This window comes from Vigna angularis, chromosome 7 (genome assembly GCF_016808095.1).
Source record: "Vigna angularis cultivar LongXiaoDou No.4 chromosome 7, ASM1680809v1, whole genome shotgun sequence".
Taxonomy (NCBI): Eukaryota; Viridiplantae; Streptophyta; class Magnoliopsida; order Fabales; family Fabaceae; genus Vigna; species Vigna angularis.
This window is the reverse complement of record NC_068976.1, coordinates 7,148,341-7,171,348: the sequence shown is the minus strand read 5'-3', so window position 1 is coordinate 7,171,348 and position 23,008 is coordinate 7,148,341. Positions and strand designations below refer to the sequence as shown.

Genomic DNA, 23,008 nt, shown 5'->3' with positions numbered 1-23,008 from the left:
TTCAGTTGGTATCAAAATTTATCATAATAATTATTGTTAGAGATATGCATTACAAGTCCCAATATCCTCTGGTAAGATATCATTATCCTATGCATAGGAAAAAAATATATATATATGCCAATTAAGCCTTTCATTTGCCTTAGGCTTTTAACAACATGGATGAATGGATAAAAAAAACGTTGCATATTCACCATATTTATATTTAAAGCATTTTCTTGTTATACCTTCATAAATTACTTTCTGCACCCTTGTAAATTTTGTATTTTAAATTATATAATCTAAAATGTAAATTTTAAATTCCGAATGATATAATTTATAATTTAATTTTCTTTTTTATATCTAAAATTCTATAATGCAAAAATTCAATCTTATATAAGATTAAATATGTTTTTAATTTCTAAAGTTTAAAATAAAATCTAAAATTATATAATTTTTTCTTGATATATTACACAAATTAATGTAATTAAATTAAAAAGACTATATTGCTTTATTAATAACTAAAACGTATCAAAATTTAAAAAAAAATATTAATTTCATGTGAAATTTAAATAACTAAAATTATATTTATTGAGGGGGAGAAATCATCCATATTTAACTATTACCAGTTAAACATCTCTGAACATATCTGTGGCATTCAAAATAGGAATTCTCTTTTGAGAATATCATATTCGTAATCATATTTTCCATAGGGAAACATTAATTTATATTAAAGAAGAATAAAAGTGGTGCGTGTTATTATCAATAATAATGGCAGTTTAAATTCATTTTTATCATTTCCGTCAAAATAAAAAACGTTTTGTATTTTGTTTCTGCATGAATTTTTGAGAGTGAGAGACTAACATGACGCGTCTTCCTTGTCTTTGGCTACCTGAAATGCTTGAATCGTCTGTCCTTTTTTAATTTGGACCGCCTACTCTCTTGCAACCGCTCGGTCTCCTAATCTTAACTGTTCAGTTTTTGGTGTCAACCGATCGATCTTCTTCTTAACGGGGGAGGTACCTACAAAAGGCACTCTGACGCTCAAGTTAGGCGTATGGTGGAAGAGCTTTGGCTCTTTGATTGAATACTCAGTTAAGAGTTATCACTATGTGAGTATTTTAGAGTAGTAGAGTGTGAGTAAAGTGTACCTGGCCTTTGGCTCTGTTAGTGTATTTATAAGTGTTTCATAGATCAAATAAAAACAACCATACCTGGAGATCCGGTTAGTTACTCATAAACAGATTTATCAATATCTTAAACACTTATCAACATCTTCAGATCTTCAATTAGATATGGCCTAATAGTACCTTAAGTATTGGCCCAATTATGACCCAACACTATTTAACATGGTTGACTTTAGTTGATGCGGTTGATGATGGCATGGTTGACCATTGTCGCGGTGGTAACCGAACGGCTTGTGATGTTAACCGTTCGGTATACACTATATATGATACATGCCCCCCAAGTCCGAGTTAAGCGTTCGGCTTTAGCCATGATTAACTATAGGACTTATGAGTTTGAGGGAGACTGTATTTGCTGTATTGAGTAATGCCCTTTTAGATTGTTGTTCACCGAACAAGGTTGGACTGATCAGTTGATGGCAAGATGCCAGAGAAGATTTTTTTTTTTTTAACTTTTTCTAAACTGAGGTATGGTTGATGAGAGTTCTTTTAGAACCTTTTCTCATGTTGATCACTTCACAAGGTAGGTTGGCCAAGCAAGCAAGACCGTTCGGTTGGCGACTGATGGTCCATGATCACATCGTTCGGCTTTTACCCCAGGGGCCCTAGGCGACGAGACCGACCGTCTCGCTCAGTTTTTTCACACCCAGATGTGTTGCGCGGCGAGAACGAATGACCGTTTGGCTTTACTACCCAGGGTTGCTAGGTGACTGATGTTTAATGTCCATGTGTGCTAGATGACGGGAACGACCGACCTGCTCGGTGTTTAACATCCAGGATTGCTAGACGACTGGAGCAAATGACCGTTCGACTTTACTACCCAGGATCGCTGGGTGACTTTTCAACGTCTAGGTGTGCTAGACGACGGGAACGACCGACCCGCTTGGTGTTTAACGTCCAGGGTTGCTAGACGATTGGAGCGAATGACCGTTCGGCTTTACTACCCAGGGTTGCTAGGTAACTTGAGCGAATGATCGTTCAGCTTTACTACCCAGGGTCGATGGGTGACTTATGTTTAACATCCAGGTGCTAGACGACGGGAACGACCGACCCGCTCAGTGTTTAACGTCCAGGGTTGCTAGACGGCGGAAACGATCGACCTGCTCGGTGTTTAACGTCCAGGGTTGCTAGACGATGGGAACGACCAACCCGCTCGGTGTTTAACGTCCAGGGTTGCTAAACGACTGGAGCGAATGACCGTTCGGCTTTACTACCCAGGGTTGTTCGGTAATTGGAGCGAATGACCGTTCGGCTTTACTACCCAAGGTCGATGGGTGACTGATGTTTAACGTCCAGGTGTGCTAGATGATGGGAACGACCGACCCGCTCGGTGTTTAACATCCAGGGTTTCTAGACGAGGGGAACAACCGACCCGCTTAGTGTTTAACGTCCAGGGTTACTAGAGCGAATGATCGTTCGGGTTTACTATCCAGGGTCGATGGTTGACTGATGTTTAACGTCCAGGTGTGCTAGATGATGGGAACCACCGATCCACTCGATGCTTAACGTTCAGGGTTGTTAAACGACGGGAACGACCGACCTGCTCGATGTTTAACGTCCAGGGTTGCTAGACGTCGGGAACGACTGACCTACTCGGTATTTAACGTCCTGGGTTGCTAGACGACTAGAGCGAATGACCGTTCAGCTTTGCACTAGGAGTTCCTGGAGAACTTCCTAGCGAGAGGGCTTTACCTCTTTGCTTTGACTTTGACCTCGGAGTTCTTCCTGGGGAACGGGTTTTATCGTTCGACTTTGCACTAAGAGTTCCTGGAGAACTTCCTAGTGAGAGGGTTTTACCTCTTGGCGTTGTGATTTGCAGGATCCTATCACCTACAGTAAAGAAATATAACAACTCGAATTTTACATGGTGAGAAAAAGAGTAGCCAAACAAATTAATGCATTAATTTCAAAATAGGTTGTTATAAGGCCGGTCGGCCAAGCAAATAAGACTGTTCGGTCTCTTGTTGAACGTTTGACGGTCAACGACGAGGAATCTGTATTAAGATATTTTGAATGAGTTGTGGGTGTTTTATGCTTTATGACCGAACGGGAGAGAGAGAGAGAGAGAGACCAAGGTCTACTCGAGCTATACCTTGAGGCCATGGAAGGCTGAGTAGTTGAGGCCGAAGGGCCGAATATGTGTAAGGCCGAATGGTCGAATACTTGTGAGGCCGAATGGCTAAATAGTTGAGGCCGAAGAGCCGAATACATAGAGGTCGAATGCCTTTGAATACTTGAGGCCATGGGAGGCTGATGTGGCATTTTTTTTCACCTCCAAATGTCCCAAATATTATCCTACAATTTCCCTACAATTAATAATGCAAATAATTAGTCTCAGATAATTCAAATTAATTAAAATAAGAATTTCTGATCAAATTAAGCACAATTAGAAAAAATGGGAAAATACTGGACATTCTAGCTCAATTCCTTGATTAAATCTAGCACAATAAGCTAAGTGAAATCAAGAAAATATTGACTCATCAGAGGCCGAGCGGTTGAGGTCAGCGAATACCTTTTAGGCCGAACGACCGAATGCTTAAACACTTGAGGCCATGGATGGTCGAGCGGTTGAGGTCGAAGGGTCGAACACCTGTGAGGTCGAATGGCCGAGTACCTGTGAGGCCGAATGGTCGAGCACATGAGGCCGAATCGCCGAGCACCTGTGAGAACGAATGGTTGGATACTTGTGAGGCCGAATGACTTAATAGTTGAGACCGAAGGGTCGAACACCTGTGAGGTCGAATGACAGAGTACCTATGAGACTGAATGGCCGAGCACCTACGAGGCCGAATGGCTGAATACTTGTGAGGCCGAATGGCCAAGCAGTTGAGGCCGAAGGACGAATACCTCTGAGGCCGAACGGTCGAATTCCTGTGAGATCGAATGGCCGTACTTTTGAAACCGAATGGATGAATACCTGTGAGGCCGAATGGCCTAATAGTTGAGGCCAAAAGGCTGAATACCTACAAAGCCGAACACCTTTAAAGCCGAATGGCCGTGAGGCCGAAAGGCCTAATTACTGTAAGGCCGAATGGCCAATTTCCTGTGAACTATATCACTATGATGCAGAGCACAAAATAAAATTTAATAAATGAAGAGAAGCACCATAATAAGGTTAGAAAATTATTAAATGATAAAGGAATCATGTGCGAATTGCTTTTCGAAGTTGAAAAGGAAACTCTTTTTATTATGGGACGTGTGTCGGTACATATTATATTATTAATTATATATATATATATATATATATATATATATATATATAATATCTACTATCAGCACATATTTTTTATTATTTTATGAAATATTCATATTTCAAAATTGCTTATTTTGTTGATGAAATTTCACGTAGAGATGACCATCCATATGATGTAGCTTTCGTTTTATTGAAAATTCCTAGTGTTGATCCGAAGTAGTGATGTCCAGACCGAATGCTCGTCTTGGTTCCTTGCATCTTTAGTGGGATGCCACTCGGCTTGGTGTGGTTGGACGGCTGGTGAATGCAGCCGTTCGGATTGGTGGTGTTGGATGGTTGTTGAATGTAGTCGTTTGGAATGGTGTGGTTGGACGGTTGTTGAATGCATCCGTTTGGAATAGGCTCGTTCCGCCCTTAGTGTCGTAATCTCCTCTTAGCGTTTCCACTGCATATCTCTGATTTGTTTCCTGGGGCTCTATTGCTCCTCTGTGTTTCTCGTGGTCATCATTGGGTTTCTTCAGCTTACTCTCGGCCCTACGGTGGGCGCCAAAATGTTTCTGTATGAATTTACGGGACCGAGAGACTAACCTGTTCCGACGCGTCTTCCTTACCTTTAGCCACCTGGAATGCTTGAATTGCCTGTCCTCTTTTAATCTGGGCCACCTACTCCCTTGCAACCGCTCGGTCTCCTGATGCTAACCGTTCGATCTTTGGCGTCGACCAATCGATCTCCTTCTTGACGGGAGGAGGTACCTGCAAAAGGCACTCTGACGCTCAAGTTAGGCGTGTGGTGGAAGAGCTTTGGCTCTTTGATTGAATACTCAGTGAAGAGTTATCACTATGTGAGTATTTTAGAGTAGTAGAGTGTGAATAAAGCGTACCTGGCCTTTGGCCCTGTCAGTGTATTTATAAATGTTTCATAGATCAAATAAAAAAAACCTTACCTGGAGATCTGGTTAGTTACTCATAAACGGCTTTATCAATATCTTAACCGCTTATCAACATCTTCATATCTTCAATTAGATATAGTCCAAAAGTACCTTAAATATTGACCCAATTATAACCCAATACTATTTAACACGGTTAACTTTAGTTGATGCGGTTGATGATGGCCTGATTGACCATTATCGTGATGATGACCGAACGACTTGTGATGTTAACCGTTTGATATACACTATATCGGATACATATCTTATAATATTTATTTAAAGGTTCTTTCCATTCATCCTTGGACAGTTTTCTATATATTTGTTGGTAGCTCTTACGTCTCATAACGTTTAAGATGAATATATATACGTCCATAAATTATCAGACATTTAATTGCCACGCAGGTTGGTGGTATTTTTATTAGCACATGTGTTAAATTATAGCCACTCAAATTGATTGTGATATTGAAGATTAAAAACTGTTTTTATAATGCATACAAAGAGAACAATCTTCTTCTATATTTTAATTATTATTTTTTTCTTTTTTTGTACTTATTATTGTGTTTTAAAATGAAGTTGTTAAGTAGGTACAATTTTCATGAAAAATAACACCTTTTTAATAGAAAACTTTGTTAAACTTCCAATACCTCTTAAATGAATTGGTTTACTAGTTTAGCTTTAATATTCAAGAAATGCTTAAAGAAAACAATATTAATCTAATACAGTTATACCGTTAAGCAATTAAATATTCAAAAGAGTAAAATATTAGGGCAGAAAAATAATACAAGCCTTTTTATATTATTCACTTTCAACCCTTAAAAATTACATTTAATTTTCCAGAATCAACCTTAGATTAAAGGAATAGACTATAAACAAATTCTGTTAACATATATACATTACATCAAGAGGATTCTCTAATATCTCTATCTCTAACTCCAACCACACAATTAGAAACACTGTCTAAACCCTTAGGACACTCTATCCCAAGTTTATAATCTTTCTAACTGGAACGCTATAATTCTAAACACAATTTTGAATTCAGAACACAAGAAAGAATAAACTACAAGCATCAACAATATTTTTAACACTTTTTTCTATCAAACTTTTCGAATCATATTAAAAGAAATACTTCTTTTGTTCTGCTCCCTCCAAAAAATTATATTAATGAAATTAATTATTATATACAACATATTTTTGTACCATAATTTATTTTACCCACCGCATAAATAGTCATTGCATAAAATTAATATATATATATATATATATATATATATATTATTTATATGTAGTTAATTTGTTATTATTTTTTATTTATATTTTGGATTTAGTCTATATTATTTTTATTATAAATACATTATCCTTTTTGTATATTTAATAAAGGTTTAATAACCTCTTTTGTCCCTATGCTCGGTTTTGTCAATTTGATTCTTGGTTTAAAAAAAGTGTCTACTTGATCATGACTTGGGAAATTTTGTGTCAACTTTGTCCCTTTCGTTAAAAAACACTAACGATGTTAATGAATTGATGATATGACAGTTTCTTTTCAATTTTTTTTTAATCTTTGGGCCACCTATTCCCTCCTGCCACGTCAGTTTTGCCTTCCCCAAATAGCAGAAACCCCAATTCCTCCACTATCACCCAAACCCTATCCGCCACCACCACTTTGCCGCGCCGCAACAGTGAAGTCCAAACCCTATCCAACTATGCCGCCACCACCCACACCGTCAATGCCGCAAAGAACCTGCAACCACCACATCGTCTTTCACCATCAATGCCGACCCACACCGTGAAACCCATCCACCACCATGAACCATGTCGTGTTGTCACCACCATGCCGCATTGTCACCACTATGCCAGAAATCGCACAACCAGGTTCGAACCTACCCTCCATCATCAATCTCGCACAACCCAAATCACCAACAACAACATCATCTTCTTCCTCACGATTAAGACCCAGAAAAATTTCCAATTTTCAAACTCCCAATTCGCGCAGAACAGAAATGAAGGCTTACCATGTGGCAGCCCTTCCCTACCCAAAACTTAGGGTTTCAGATTGGGGAAGAGTGCTTCTGCGCCGTTAATTCGCGAGAATTGGGTTTCGTCCTTCCCATCCGCGGTGGCTACTGCTAAGGTGGTGGTGTTTGGCGAATTGGAGGTCTTTTCCTTTTTGTAGGTGGTGAATTCAAGTGGATGAAGGTGCGAAGATGCGAACTCAGATCTCGTAGGATGAGGCTTTTTTTCTGATTTTGTGGTTTGCAGGATTGGGCTTGGAGAAGGTGATGGAGGTGTGGTGGTTGCAGGTTCTCGCGTTGAGTGGTGCAATTCTTACGGTGGCGACGGCCTGAAGTGGGCTTTCCAGCGCGGTAGCGATGGTGATGGCACGAGGGAGTGGCGGTGGTGAGGTCGCACTCTGGTTCGCGATCCTGCAGGGAGAGGTTCGCTCTGCGGCAGCTGTGGCATGGCGATTTAGGGTTTTGCTAGGTGTGGTAATTTCTGGTATGCAGGTTTGGTGATGGTGAAAATTGGTGGTGGAGCTCGCGGGTTTGATGGAGGTGCGAGACGGTGGTCGCGACAGCTTGCGTGAGCTCATGATGGATGGTGCCTTGCAGCGGCTTTGTAGCGCTGGTGGTGGTCTAATGAAGATGTTTCATGGTGGCGGCAGTGCATGATGTTAGCAGCGTCGTAGCTGTTGACGGCGGCGATTGTGGATGGTTCGACAGCTAAGGTTTGGTGCTTGATGGAAGTTAGGATTTCTGAAGATGGTGATGACGTGGCATCCAAATTTATACTGTAAAATCCAATCTGTAAAATCCACCTCAACCTCTCATTGACACGTTACCAATTTATACTGCCATATCATCAATTCATTAACACCGTTAGTGTTTTTTAACGGAAGGGACAAAGTTGACACAAAATTTCCCAAGTCAGGACCAAGTAGACACTTTTTTAAAACCAAGGACCAAATTGACAAAACCGAGCATAACTGAGGATAAAAGAGGCTATTAAACCTTTAATGAAAGATAGTTTAATTTCATATATAGTTTTTATTGTATTGAATATGGTATTTAGAGTTTTTGGTTCTTTGAAAAAAGAAATTGTTGCCCCTACCCAGTGCAACTACTACCACCACTGTCTTTGTTCGCTACCACCATTGTCATCGAAGCATCAGTTTCAATCGAGGACCACACGGTTCTGCTTGGCTCAGTCAAGCAACCATAACACCATCGAGATCGCCCTCGTCAGAGTTTAAACATGCTCTCACACGCTGATCACAATTTGTTGTTGCCTTCCTTTCCAATCGTACGTGGCAGTGCGTTCATCATCGTCTCCAACAATGACCACCTTCATTGGACTCGTCACGGCTTCCTCTCTAATGATTTGGTCTTGTTGTGTTGTTGCATTGATTGGGCCTCTTTTTATTTTTAGATTTTTTTATCTTTGGTTTGTTCATAGCTTTTTCCTTTGTTGTCTCTTCGGACCTTTCTAGTGCCACTAGTATGTTATTGGATAGTTATTCAAATATTTTCGAAAATGTTTGGATAATGTCAAATCTATGTTGAAGGTGCTCCATTAAACTCACTTTTTAGTGATAAAAATTATTCTTTATGGAAAGTTAAAATGCAAATCTATTGACGGGAAGATTTTCTAAATGAACCTTTTATATATACATATATATATTTCATTTAAATTAAAATTAACTTCTTACTTTTAACATATTAAGGTAACACTCTAAATTTATGTAACAATTCAAAGAAACAAAAAACATGCTTACCCACTTAGATTTCTTCTATTCTTGAATCTTATAGACTTACTATCCACCAATAATTAGGAATGGTAAAAATATTTTTACTCGTAAATATTTATAAATAAAATTGTAATGGATAGTTGGTATCCAAAAGTAACTATTATATGTAAGTAGCAAAGATGTTAATATCTATTTATAAACGGATTGGGTGCGGGTATCATACTATCCACTGATATTTGTAATCTTCAAAAAATAAAAATTTAATTTATATTATTGTTTTAAATTTAATTTATATTTTATTAGATTAAATTTAATTAAAATTAAAATTATTTATATTTAATTTAATTTATATTTGATATTTTTTGTATTTTATTTAAAAATTTTATAAAATATGTTTCTTTAAATATTTGCATATATTCACTTATATCCAAAAGTTTACAAAATCGGCGAATATTTTTTAAACCCGATAAATAACATATTGATTTTTTTTAAAATCGGTAACAAATAAATACTATTTATATCCTATCCGTTATCATCGAATCCATAAGAAAAAAACTACCCACCATTCACAAATAGTTTTTTTTAATAATTATTACGTAAATAATTATTTATTTCCTGGTTCCGTATAAAAAAAGTGCGTTGTATTACTAGATGAAGTAGGTATGATATTATGATTTTAAGGGTGACCCAACTGCTACCATAAGTTCAATTTTAAGAATTGATTCATTGTATTTTCTAACTATCGGATTAAATTAATATAAAATAAAATCAGGTGAATAAAAATTAAAACTCACTCTAAGAGTGTGTAAGCATTCCAACTTCAAGTGAGATTATACTCGAGTTAGCACTTTACACTTAACAATACATGTTAACTTTTCAGCACTCCTAACCAAAATAACTTTAATAAAAAAAAAACTATAAGTATAATTTAAAAGTAACTCATTAAAAATTCATCTCAACATTTTTTCTTTCCTTACACTAAAAGTGCGCTTAAAGTCATAAAGATTATTTTAGCTCAATATTCTCATGTTTCTTTATAACTTATTTCTTACATGATTTATAGTTATATTATTCAAACCGAGTGTTTACCCCCATTCACCCCAAGTGGAGGATATGCATGCAGTTAACTGAGTTGATTTTTCTAAATTAGAGGCAGAAATTTTCAAACTTATAAGTACAAAAGAAATATTGGCCAGAGAACAATCAAGAGTGTAAACTTTATATTTTGTATCTCGATATCATTTGTAAATTTTAACAATGCTCCAAGAACCGCAACTAGAAAGTGAACTGGTATATCCCAAAAAGACATCTAAAACTAATAGTATCAACATGCTCTAAAATTAAAATAAACTTTTAATTTCCCTTCTTTTTTGTAAAATTGAACAAAAACAGCATAAAAACTTTATCATGTAGAATCAAACCCTCATGGAAAGAAAAGAAACGGATCAAAATGCCCCAAAAGATGCAATGACCTAGCATCTTCCACTGCAGACAAAATAGCCCCTACCCTACCAACCCTATATAACCTTTAACCAAAAAGCCAAAGAGAAAAAAAAATACCCTGTTAAACAGGCAGGATTGAGGCACCTGTAACTTATTGCAATATTTGCAAAATGCAGGATTCTAATAAAAAACCCACCCCTCTTCTTTCACTCTCAATTCATTAGCATTCAGAACAAAAGGAATGGAACTAATCATCTGCCATCAAAAATATGAAACTTGGATCTAACTATGATTAAAGAAACAGTGTGTCAAGCTTCAGATCCGGGATCACTAGAGCTCAATTCAGCAGAAGATCCATGCAAGTTAGATGCATAAGATTCGAACAACTTGGACAGCTTTGGTTGCATGCCCTGGCATAGCTTGAATGTAGTTGGGTCCAAGTTCTTGCACTGAAAAACAAAAGCCAATGAAAAGTATGTCAACAACCGAATTCGGTGACAGAAAGTTGCATTAAAATGTAATTTGGTGCAGCAAGCAAACAACGATAGCTGAAGAGTTCACTCGAGCACGATAAAAATAAGCATATTTGAACTGTAATCATCATTAATCAATTAATCACCATTAATCAATACAAAACTAGATCGAGATATCATTACCTCCTGATAGAAAGCATTGATTTCCTCTTCTGTAAGGCCTTCATCCCCCTCTGAGTTCTCCTCCCAGCCAAGAGAACGAAGGAACGCAGCTTCTTCCTCATCTGGATATATTGTAGCACATGGAATTGATTCTTTTTCTTCATCATCAGAAAGCCTTTGAAACGCTTCATGAGCATGGGCATTACCATTGCTAGTTAGTTCAGTACCATTTCCAAGAGACTGGGGACTTGCAGATTCGTTAACTACTTCCCCATTCACTTTATCAGATTTCCCCATTATGGGAGAAGAAACCATTGGGCCAGAATCTGGAAGACCAGTAGAAGAGTTCATTAATGTTTTCTTCTTAATGAGATTGAAGAAATCATTCCGACTCTGAACTTGAGAGATGGAAAGCTTCTTATCCAATGTTGAACCTAATTTCACATCCAACGTAGTTGATTTCCGTTCTGTGGAGGATTTTAGGTTATTGGGGTTCCTCAAAGGAACAGAAGCAGCTCCTGAAGCAACATGATGTTGATTTCCTGGTTTGCTGTTAGGATAATTCGTAGGATGTGATACTTCCTTGGAGGTAGGGGAAGCACCATTTTCCCACACAACAGATTTCAGATCAGTAAACTTTCCAGAAGTCTTTGGAGCTTCAACTTTGGCATTTACACTGCGAACAGATTGGCTTGCAATATGCAACGCAGAGGGTTGCTGTGGCACAGTCTTCGTAACTACATTCATATCAGCATTTCTGATAGCTGTTTTGGGCTTTGATTTCTCAGAGCTAAGAACCTGAAAAGAGAATTAACAGTAAATTCTTAAACACTTTTAAGAGAAAAGAAAATAACAGATAATATTTTATCTTTTAATGAAATATATTTTATTGAATACAAGAAAGTAAATAGACATGCTAGAAATATAAACTTCCAAAATTTTGGAAGTAAAGAAAACATCCAACTTTGATTATGTTGAGAAAATGCATCCTATAAACAACCTTATTTCTTCGAGAGATTCTATTAATAAATGGAAACAACTGGAGCTACCATATTATAATAACACAATTTACATAACCAATTTTAATATGCTCGAAGGAAAGCACAAAACTTCATGTCCAATGGCGACATACAATAACCCATCCCATCCACAGTGAACTAACCATAGAAGCATGTAAAACAGAGTAAGAATATCGAAAAGGGAAGGTAGTAAAAGAAGTGAAAAAAATCGTGGATTATATTTGAAAGGAGCATGAAAATACGTATCACTAAAGCAGGTAACAAACAGTTTATCACAATATAAACAATATGGTTACAGTTATACATAAACATGTCTCTCGAGCATTTCTTTAGAAACCCTTTTACAGATTTATTTAAAAAATCACATATGTCGCCCACCATAAAAAAATTAAAAAGGTTTTAAGCAATTTAATATCAAATCATGACAGATTGTTATTCCAAGGAACCACATAATCCCAGCACACAGATTCCTTATACACCATATGGGAGATGCTGGAGGAGAGATAGGCAGTCCAGAATAGTGCTACCAATGATTCCAGAGCAATGTCATCAATAATGCATGGCAGAATATGGCAGGACAATATTCAACCATATACTAACAGCACTGGAGCCTGGCCTATGGTACCGAAGTAGCAGGCCTCCCTTCACAAGTTGTCAATGGCAGTTGGCAAAAAATCTGCCAAACCATTCTGCCATGGCACTACCATTTAACAATATTGGTCCAGAGTCAGAACCACAAGAACAGGGTAATTCTTGGGAACTCATGGTGAACCAGTACCCCAAAAACTTGCACACTAGATCAAATAAAACAGGTTTAGACCATATACAGTTGATGACATTTTCAGATTTAGGACCAAGCATTATTTGTAAAATGAAATGTTTGTCACTGTTAGGATATTTATCCTATTTTATCATCATTATAGTGTGTCAAGGGTTACCCTATTTATCATGATTATATTATGTCTAGGATTACCCTATTTATCATGATTATATTGTGTCTAGGGTTACCCTATTTATCATGTATTTGTGTATCAATTTATTCTTATAAATAGAAGATTGTGAGAGGGATCAATCAAGCCCTCTAGAATTATCATGTAATATATATTTGTCCGGCGCCACAGTTCTCTGTCGCCCGCCGCTGCCCGCCGCTGCCCGCCGCCGGCCACCGTCAACCGTCGGCCACCGTCGGCCGTCGCCGGCCACCGTCCGGCCACCGTCTCCGGCCACCGTCCGGCCACCGTCACCGCCGGCCACCGCCCGCCATTGCCGGCCACCGTCGTCCATCACTGTCAAAGTTTCCTTCGTCTAAACCCTTAGGGTTTTCTTGTTCTTCGTTAGTACTATTCGTCTTCTTCAGAAATGGCGTCTGGCAGTACTCTTTCCTTCTCTGGAAGTCCATCAATTACCTCCGAGAAGCTAAATGGAAAAAATTATCTATCATGGTCTGCTGCCGTTGAAATGTGGTTCCTTGGCCAAGGGCATTATGACCACCTTGAGCGAGATGGAAGCCATGTGCCTACTGAAAAAGCTGATCAGTGGAAACAAGCAGATTTCCAGTTGTGTGCCCTGTTATGGCAATCAGTGGAACCCAAACTTTTTGTATCTTTGAGGGCTTTCAAAACTTGTCACTCCTTTTGGAAGAAAGCCCAAAGCATTTATGCCAACGATATTCAACGTCTCTATGACACTACGAATAAACTTGCATCTCTTAAAATGGCAGACCATGATATGGTGTCCTTCATGACTGAAGCCCAATCTGTTGTCGAAGAACTTAGGATGTTTTTGGAAGTAGATCCATTAGAAGATATAAAAAAGAAACTAGACAAATTCTACATGGTGTTGATCCTTCGTGCCCTACATCCCGATTTTGATCATCTCAGAGATCAACTTCTAACTAGTCATGAGGTCCCCTCTATGGAAACATTGACCACTCGCCTTCTGCATGTCCCGGTATCTCAAACTCAAGAAGCGCATGAACTAGTGGAACCATCTGTCATGGTTGCCACACGAGGAAGAGGAGGACGTGGCACTAGAGGAGGAGGACGAGGAGGTCGGGGACGTACTCAATGCACATATTGTAAAAGGATGGGTCATACTCAAGAGAATTGCTACTCCTTACATGGTTTCCCTTCCAAAACCGCCAATATTTCGAAGACTGAAACTTCCACTTTGAAAACTGAAACCTCTACTTCTATGTTTTCTGAGGATGAATATCAAGAGTATTTAAGGTTAAAGTCTAACAGCTTGGCACAACCATCTCAATCTCCCAATACATCAACAGCCTGCGTTTCTCAATCTATGGAATGTCAAAATTCATGGGTAATTGACTCAGGTGCTTCTGATCACATTTCTGGTAATACCTCTTTGTTCTCATCTATTTCCTTTCGAGAAAAACCTCATTTCATAACCCTTGCAAATGGATCTAAAACTTCTTCCAAAGGAGTCGGTCATGTTTCTTTGTCTCCCTCCCTCAATCTCAACTCAGTCCTTTTTGTCCCTAATTGTCCTTTTAATTTAATTTCCTTAAGCCAGTTGACTAAAATGTTAAATTGTTCAATAACCTTTGATCATAAATCTTTTGTTATACAGGAGCGTGGTTCGGGGAGACAGATTGGAGAAGGATATGAAGCTGGCGGATTATACCATTTTGGATCTCGTCCAAGGGTGTCTTGTGTTGCTGCTCTTAATCCTAAAGTGCTACATGATCGACTTGGCCATCCTCATTTGTCCAAATTAAAAAAGATGTGTCCTGAACTTAGTGGTCTCCAAACCTTAGAATGTGAGTCATGTCAATTAGGAAAACATGTTAGATCTTCCTTTCCTAAAAGGTCTCAATCAATATGTAATTCTAGTTTTTCCATCATCCATTCTGATATATGGGGACCTAGTCGTATCTCCTCCTTTGGTTATAGATATTTTGTTACCTTTATTGATGAATATTCAAGATGTACTTGGGTTTATCTTATGAAAAATCGTTCTGAATTGTTAGCTATCTTTACATCCTTTTTGAATGAAATCAAGAATCAATTTGGTCAAGTAATCAAAATATTAAGTGATAATGCCAAAGAGTATTTTTCATCCTCCTTTTCTGCCATCTTGAGTTCCCATGGTATCTTACATCAGTCTACTTGTCCTCATACACCACAGCAAAATGGTATAGCAGAACGAAAAAATAGACACTTGGTTGAAACTGCTCGTACCCTTTTGCTTGGTGCCCATATTCCTGTCCATCACTGGGGGGATGCCATCTTAACTGCCTGTTATCTTATTAATAGGATGCCCTCCTCCTCTCTTGATAATAAAGTCCCTTTCTCCATTTTGTTTCCTAATGATCCTCTCTTTCATACATCTCCCCGAGTGTTTGGCTGTGTATGTTTTGTTCATGACATGTCTCCAGGTCTAGACAAACTCTCCGCTCGCGCTCTCAAATGTGTCTTCTTAGGCTATTCTCGACTTCAAAAAGGATATCGGTGTTACTCTCCTGAAACTAAGAAGTATTACATGTCTGCCAATGTCACATTCTTTGAACAGACTCCTTACTTCTCTCTATCTGTTCAGGATGTTTCTATCCTCCAGCAGGTCCTTCCTATTCCAATGGTTGAGTCAAATAGCTCCACTGTCTCTGTCATTCCCAGTCATGATCACAATCCTTCTACACCTGTTTCTCCACATACTGAGATCATCCCACACAGGGCCCCAATGGATAGTCCACCTCCCCAAGACAATGGTGAATCTCCTACTTCAGATTCTTCTCCCTCGTCACCTCCTCCCACGCCTCCTGGTGCAAATGATTCAGCATGGCCTATTGCCCTCAGAAAAGGTACTCGTTCCACTCGGAACCCTCATCCCATTTATAATTTTCTAAGCTATCATCGATTGTCGCCCTCCTATTTTTCTCTTTTATCCTCAGTGTCCTCTGTTGTTATACCCAAGAATGTGAAAGAAGCACTTGATCATCCTGGATGGCGGCAAGCTATGATTGCAGAAATGCAGGCTCTTGACCACAGTAATACTTGGGAGCTGGTGCCCCTTCCCCCAGGAAAAAAGGCGGTTGGTTGTCGATGGGTGTATGCAGTTAAAGTTGGCCCTGATGGTGAAATTGATCGGCTCAAAGCTCGGCTTGTTGCAAAAGGTTACACTCAGGTTTATGGTCTTGATTATTGTGACACTTTCTCTCCTGTAGCCAAGATGACTATTATTCGTCTCTTCTTTGCCATGGCAGCCATTCGTCACTGGCCACTTCATCAATTGGATATCAAGAATGCCTTCCTACATGGTGATCTTGAGGAAGAAGTTTATATGGAGCAACCTCCAGGGTTTGTTGCTCAGGGGGAGTCTGGTATGGTATGCAAATTGCATCGATCTCTATATGGCCTCAAGCAATCCCCACGTGCTTGGTTTGGAAAGTTTAGCTCCATTGTTCAAAAATTTGGGCTACAACGCAGTGAAGCAGACCATTCAGTTTTTTATTGTCATTCTTCTCTCGGGAAATGTGTTTACTTAATAGTATATGTTGATGATATTGTCATTACAGGAAATGATGTTGTTGGAATATCTCAACTAAAAGAGTACTTGTGTAGACATTTTCAAACCAAGGATCTTGGAAGTCTCAAATATTTCTTAGGCATTGAAGTAGCGCAATCAAAAGATGGAGTTGTAATCTCCCAAAGGAAGTATGCTCTTGATATATTACAAGAAACAGGCATGATTGATTGTAGACCGGTAGACAGTCCCATGGACCCAAACCAGAAATTAAGGACAGAAGAAGGTGAATTATTCTCCGATCCAGAGAGGTATAGGAGGCTGGTTGGCAAACTGATTTATCTCACTATTACAAGGCCAGATCTATCCTTTGCAGTTGGAGTGGTTAGTCAGTTCATGCAGGCTCCATGTATTGACCATTGGAATGCTCTCATTCGCATTCTAAGGTATGTAAAGAAGGCTCCCGGGCAAGGATTGTTATATGAAGATAAAGGAAGCATTCATGTCTCTGGGTATTGTGATGCAGATTGGGCAGGTTCACCTATTGATAGACGGTCTACAACAGGATATTGTGTTTTTCTGGGAGGAAACATTATTTCATGGAAAAGTAAGAAACAGAATGTAGTAGCTCGATCAACCGCGGAAGCCGAGTATAGGGCAATGGCATCACTAACATGTGAACTTATATGGGTGAAACAATTCCTTCAAGAGGTTAAATTTTGTGACATCCATACTATGAAGATGTATTGCGACAATCAAGCTGCTCTCCACATTGCATCAAATCCAGTGTTTCACGAGAGGACTAAACATATAGAAATTGATTGTCATTTTGTTCGTGAAAAGTTGTTGACCAAAGAAATATGTACTGAGTTTATTGGGTCAAACGATCAACTCGCAGATGTATTGACCAAGTCATTAAGGGGTCCTCGGATTGAGTTTATTTGTTCCAAGCTTGGTACATACAATTTGTATGCTCCAGCTTGAGGGGGAGTGTTAGGATATTTATCCTATTTTATCATCATTATAGTGTGTCAAGGGTTACCCTATTTATCATGATTATATTATGTCTAGGATTACCCTATTTATCATGATTATATTGTGTCTAGGGTTACCCTATTTATCATGTATTTGTGTATCAATTTATTCTTATAAATAGAAGATTGTGAGAGGGATCAATCAAGCCCTCTAGAATTATTTTACAGTTTCAATCTTAAGTGTCACCTCAGTCCAGTGTTCAAGGAAGCATAAAGATATCACTAATAAGAAACCACCACTCAGATAATTCTTAAAAATGATCTTTAAGTCTAACTCAACCTCAAAATCAGTTCACAAAATGAGAATTACATGTACTTATAAACTATAATTAGTTAGACCACATCTCTAGTCAACATGGGATGTCCAACACACCCCTTATGCCAAAAACTAACATCTTGAGAGTGGGACTACATATGTGTAAGTGTTCAAATAGCTAATGGTATGATAAGTCCAACAAATCTTGCTAGAATAGGTTATGATACTATATTTGAAAGTAAATTTTGGTCTACCATAATCCTACACACCGACTCATAAGGTTAGATTTTCACTTATTTATATATTACAATTTGATAATATATCCAATTGATGCGAGATTTTCAGCAATAATTATATGCTTGCTTAAAAAGTACAAAAAGAAAAACCAAAAAGCAACATTCTTTACTTGACCATATTAACCATTTCATCAATACTATTTCCAATCTGATAGTGTTACACCACAACCTCCACCATCAAAAAAATTCCAGGCCATTCAAAACACTTTTGAAATTGTCAACATTAACTCAAACGTTTACCACTAAATAGCACTCCAACAACAACAAATCCTCATCCTGCCAAAAAATAGCACTCCAATACAAACCAAAATAAACTAAAAAGCCAAAGTACAAATCTAGCTTCAAATGTTACCCTACAACCTAGTTATACATGTACTAATTAAAACTACCACAAACAAAAAACTAATATACAAAATATCAATTAAAACAAGAGCTACATAAGGATAAAGATTAATTGTCAGAAATAAAATCCTGTTATGCAATCTATAATAGAATAAAGTTCAAAAAAACAAACCAGAAAAGTATTTCACAATCTCTTACCGAAGATTTAGCAATTGAGGGTGTTACTGGAATCAACTGTCTTGATTGCTTGATAGCAAGTTCCTCGAGTCTTTGGGTTTTGACCAGCACCTACAATTGTTTAGGGCTTATTAATTGATCATGGATATAAATAAAAGATCACTAAACTGTAGAAAAGAATAAGAATAAAGAAGCTAGTGAAACAAGTAAATAATTCAACTACCTGGGGAGTAGTGCGAGCTCGGGATGGAGCCTGTGCCAATGCCTCAGCCATATTAAGACTGGCTGTTGTAATTGATGGCACAGACCCAGAATTTGTATTAAAAGTGTGCTGCACTGGTAGAGATCCAGTACTGCTGCTCCCAATTAATGCAGGTACCTCTGCTAGTGCAGAAGTCCATCCCTCGCCTCCAATCAAAGTGGAACTTCCAACAGGTAGACTCTGACTAGAACCCAAACCAGGAGATGAAACCCTCACCACTTCAGCTGTTCCCTGCTTTTCTTCAATACCAAGTGATGGAAAATCCTTGTCAAAGACGGCTTTTTGAATGCTACTAATAACATTACTTCCAGAAAGTATTCCATTGCTATTGTTCTGATGGCTATTGCCACCAGATTTAGTATCAACTGCTACTCTACGGTGTATAGTCTCACTCTGTTTCCTGGAAACCATTGATTGTGAACGGCGCAGTGCATCCTTCTCCAACCTCCCAGAAAAGAGATTGGCCAATGGGTCAGAACCATCACAATCCCAGTTATCTCCAAAATTGGATCTCTCTCTCTCTCTATCACGTTCTTTGTCACGATGACTTCTGTTGAAACTACTATAGGGATGCTTGGCAGAACCATTTATAGAACTCCTCCGAGAATTTGAAGAGGATGTCCGTTCAAGAAACAGAGAACGAGCAGTGTCAAAATCACCAGCATTCTTAGAAGACTTATTCCTTGTATGATGGGCCACAGAAGAAGAATCTACACAACAATGTCAATATGGTTAGTATTTTTCCCCTTTTCAAGGAATAAAACATTAATAAACTTAAATACCCAGGGTTTTGAATTGAGCAAATAGCAGACAAGTGCAGCCGCAAGAAATCCAAACATTGACACAACTCCAGCCAGTGAGAGTCAAGAAGATATCATTGATGTTACAAAACAACTGTCATGACAATTCTCTTTTAAAATAGTGTATACGGCCAATTCTTATCTCGTGAGCATTAAGAAACAATATTCTTAAATACGGGACATGAAATTCTCAATTAAATCAAATAAAAGCATTGAAAATGTAAATAATCAAGAAAGGGCGTCAAAATTACCAGTGTGATTAGACGAGGAGGGAAAATGTGGGGTTGAACTTCCAGCCCCGGCAACACTTCCGGCACTTCTCAACCATTCTGGAACTAATGTGGGTTCACTTCTTTCCATAACTAACTCTGAACATCATCAGAAACAAAAAAAAAGAAAGTCGTGTGCTCCTCTTCACCAACTCCACCCACAAGTAGCACTATCGCACTCGTTTTTATCGCTTAATAATCTCCATTCTCTACCTTGCACCACTCATCACTATCCTAAAACCCAACCCAATCATGAAAAACCCATTCCAAACGAAACATCAGCACTTTCACAGTAACATTCAATCACGCCTCAATTCCCAATCGTTCAACAGTTTCCAAATAATCCAACCTTCCCAACCTGATTCTCAATCTACTACAACCGCAGCCGTAACTCATCCAAAACAAGATGCTAAAGAGAAACCTGAGTCTTGAAACACAAGACAATGTTGTGAAGGGAGCGCTTCCCAAAGCTAAGCCTCCATGATTAATCAAAACACAGATTTCCACTTTAAACCACTCCCAGATGTTTCACCTCTCCATACAATTCAAGAACCGATAATTGAGAAAATGGAAGCACCACTGCCCCAACAATGGCAGAACTCACTGCATTGCAAACCCATCCACAGCACCAAAATTGAAAAAGAAAAAAAAACAAAATAAAATAAAAATCCCTATATTCTTTGTCCAAAATAAATAGGTAACAAAAAACAGAGAAGAATAAAACACACGTGATTAATTGGTGGATGTAAGAAAAATCTCCTCCCGAACCTAGGGTTACGTCGATATCTGATTGCGAGAGGGAAAAGAAAGCCACAGAAGAGGAAGCAACTAACCCTAAAGGCCTCGCAGTGATTGACGATGGGAGTGAAACGTCGACGTTTTTAAGTGATAACAGACAAGTCTTATCGCGTAATGCTTATAGGGAGAAGGAAAAGGAAGAGTTGGTTGTGTTTAGGTTTGGAGTCCGAGAATGAATGAGCAGAGAACCAGAGAGAGAGTGTGCAGAAATAGGGTTTTGTTTGTTTTTTGTTTAGTGCGTGCGAAATTGAGAAGAAAACACAAGGTATAATTTTCTGTTAGTTTCCAATACTCAGAAGCAAGCCTACGATGAACACTCTCTTTTCTTTTTGTTTTTTTTTTTTTCTTCAATATTATAATAATAAAACAAAAATTATTTTTTTTTGTGAGCCCATTTCTTCTTCATGTGCTTTATTTTTGTTACGTATTCTCTCTCGGCCTCTCAAATCTTGATATTGTTACGACTTTTTAAAACAAAGGAAACCGTTCAATTAACCAACCATGAGGTTACTTTTGTCATTTTCTGATTAACAACCTAGTTCATGCAGTTAACGCTCATATTTACACACAACAAACTATACAATGACAACTGGCAAATTCTTAATAAAAAAATATAATTAAATAGACACATATAATATATATATATATATATATATATATATACTTCTTGAATTGTATACCTTTTTTTTTTACTTTCTACTTTCAACAAATTGAATTTAATTATTTTTTCTTTGTACTTCTCTAATGGCATGAATTTATTTAACCAAATATCAATTAGCTTTGTAATTGTAGAATATTTATTTGTTCCGTTTCAACGTACTTTTAGTATTAACATTTTTACTTTTGTTAACTAAAAATCAATGCAGATGCATATGAATTTTAAGGGAGGAAATTTGATTGGGAGGGCTATATTACATCGGAGTGCCTTTAGATATTTCAAGACTAACAAAATAAATAAACATAAAATTAAACTAACAATTTTATTTTGATGGAATGATCTATAGAATTATTTCACATTTTCTGTTTTTCTTTTTTCAATTTTGTTAATTTAAGTTATGTTCTTTTATGTTTCTCTTTTTCACTTTTATTATTGATTTATTACTATGGTAACAATAAGTGTGTGTGGTTTATCTCATGACAATATTATTATAATACAAAAAAATGAAAAGAAAATAATATTAAAGATAAAATTATGGTGTTCTTTTTCTTTTATCTACGTTGATGTAAGTTAACTTTAGAAAGGATAAATAGAGTTTATAGAAATTTTATATTCATTTTGTATATACATGATAATATAAATAATCAAATAATAAGTCGAAGAAGTATGTACATAAAAATTTATATTGATTTACCTCACATTTTTTAAATTATGTTCAATCTCTTAAGTAATGTACTTAATATATTTCACTAATCAAATCCTTACGATTTGATTTGTCTCTACTTTGATTTGTCTCTTCTACTACTTAATGCATTACTTAATTATATTGACTTGTTTGGTCAATATTCTTGTCTACAAAGTTTAATAAAGTCTGCACTATTTAAGTCGTCTACAGGTTTGATCATCTAACAACATAATATGTCCAATGTATAATATGTACTTCTAAGCTTGTCTAAGCTTCAATTTATTTGGTATTTGTTTTAGACTTTAATCATCATTTGTTATTTGGTACTTGTGTTTTGTTATGATTTACTTACACTTATTAAACACATATTAGTTGAAAAAAACATATATTTACAATAAAAAGTGTGATTATTTAATAGCCGTAAGTTCACGTCTAATTATGTTTTTAACCTAGCAAACTTTTTCTAAGCCTAGTGCTTATATAAGAGTATTGTCTAATCATCTTTAACTATTCTAAAATATTATCTAATTGACTTAATTATCTTGTTTCATTCTAAATTTGTTATCATTAAAATCTACTTACTATCAAGTTTGTCTGATGAGATTGTGGAATGTCTAATGCTAACAATTAATTGCAACATAAGTTACTCTATTCGATTTTTTTGTGAAAGTATTTTAAATAGAATGTGTAGATTAAATAAATTATCACTTATGACGTGTAATTCTAAATATAAAAAAATGTTATTTGTTTTAGTTAGAAAAATTCTAAAATATTTTTTGTAAGTATATGAGTATAATTTTAAATTTCTATTTTAATGGAAGTAAGTTG

At 37.1% G+C, this 23,008-nt stretch overlaps 1 protein-coding gene across 3 annotated transcripts; it reads right to left on the bottom strand.

Annotated features, from left to right (window-relative positions):
- Positions 1-10,359: 10,359 nt before the first annotated feature.
- LOC108321003 (uncharacterized) lies at positions 10,360-21,153 on the bottom strand. Of its 3 annotated transcripts, none has more exons than XM_017552625.1 (6): positions 20,768-21,153; positions 20,022-20,642; positions 18,932-19,680; positions 18,730-18,819; positions 11,124-11,900; positions 10,360-10,916 (listed from the first exon to the last, which is right to left on the bottom strand). In XM_017552625.1, exons 2-6 carry the CDS (start codon positions 20,128-20,130, stop codon positions 10,776-10,778), a joined length of 1,866 nt encoding a protein of 621 aa, XP_017408114.1. In that variant the 5' UTR covers positions 20,131-20,642; positions 20,768-21,153; the 3' UTR covers positions 10,360-10,775. The 3 variants fall into 3 exon arrangements, with proteins under 3 accessions (XP_017408114.1, XP_052736209.1, XP_017408115.1); XM_052880249.1 differs by having other exon boundaries at positions 20,808-21,153; XM_017552626.1 differs by having other exon boundaries at positions 20,873-21,153.
- Between the last annotated feature and the right edge of the window lie 1,855 nt (positions 21,154-23,008).

What these genes read in the sequence shown, in the direction of transcription:
- LOC108321003 (XM_017552625.1), bottom strand. Translation starts at nt 20,130, where the DNA reads ATGGAAAGAAGTGAACCCACATTAGTTCCAGAATGGTTGAGAAGTGCC. An exon ending in CTCCTCGTCTAATCACACTG is followed by an intron (nt 19,681 to 20,021) that starts GTAATTTTGACG and finishes ATTGTTGTGTAG; the next exon opens with ATTCTTCTTCTGTGGCCCAT. An exon ending in TCAATGCTTTCTATCAGGAG is followed by an intron (nt 10,917 to 11,123) that starts GTAATGATATCT and finishes TTTGTTTTTCAG; the next exon opens with TGCAAGAACTTGGACCCAAC.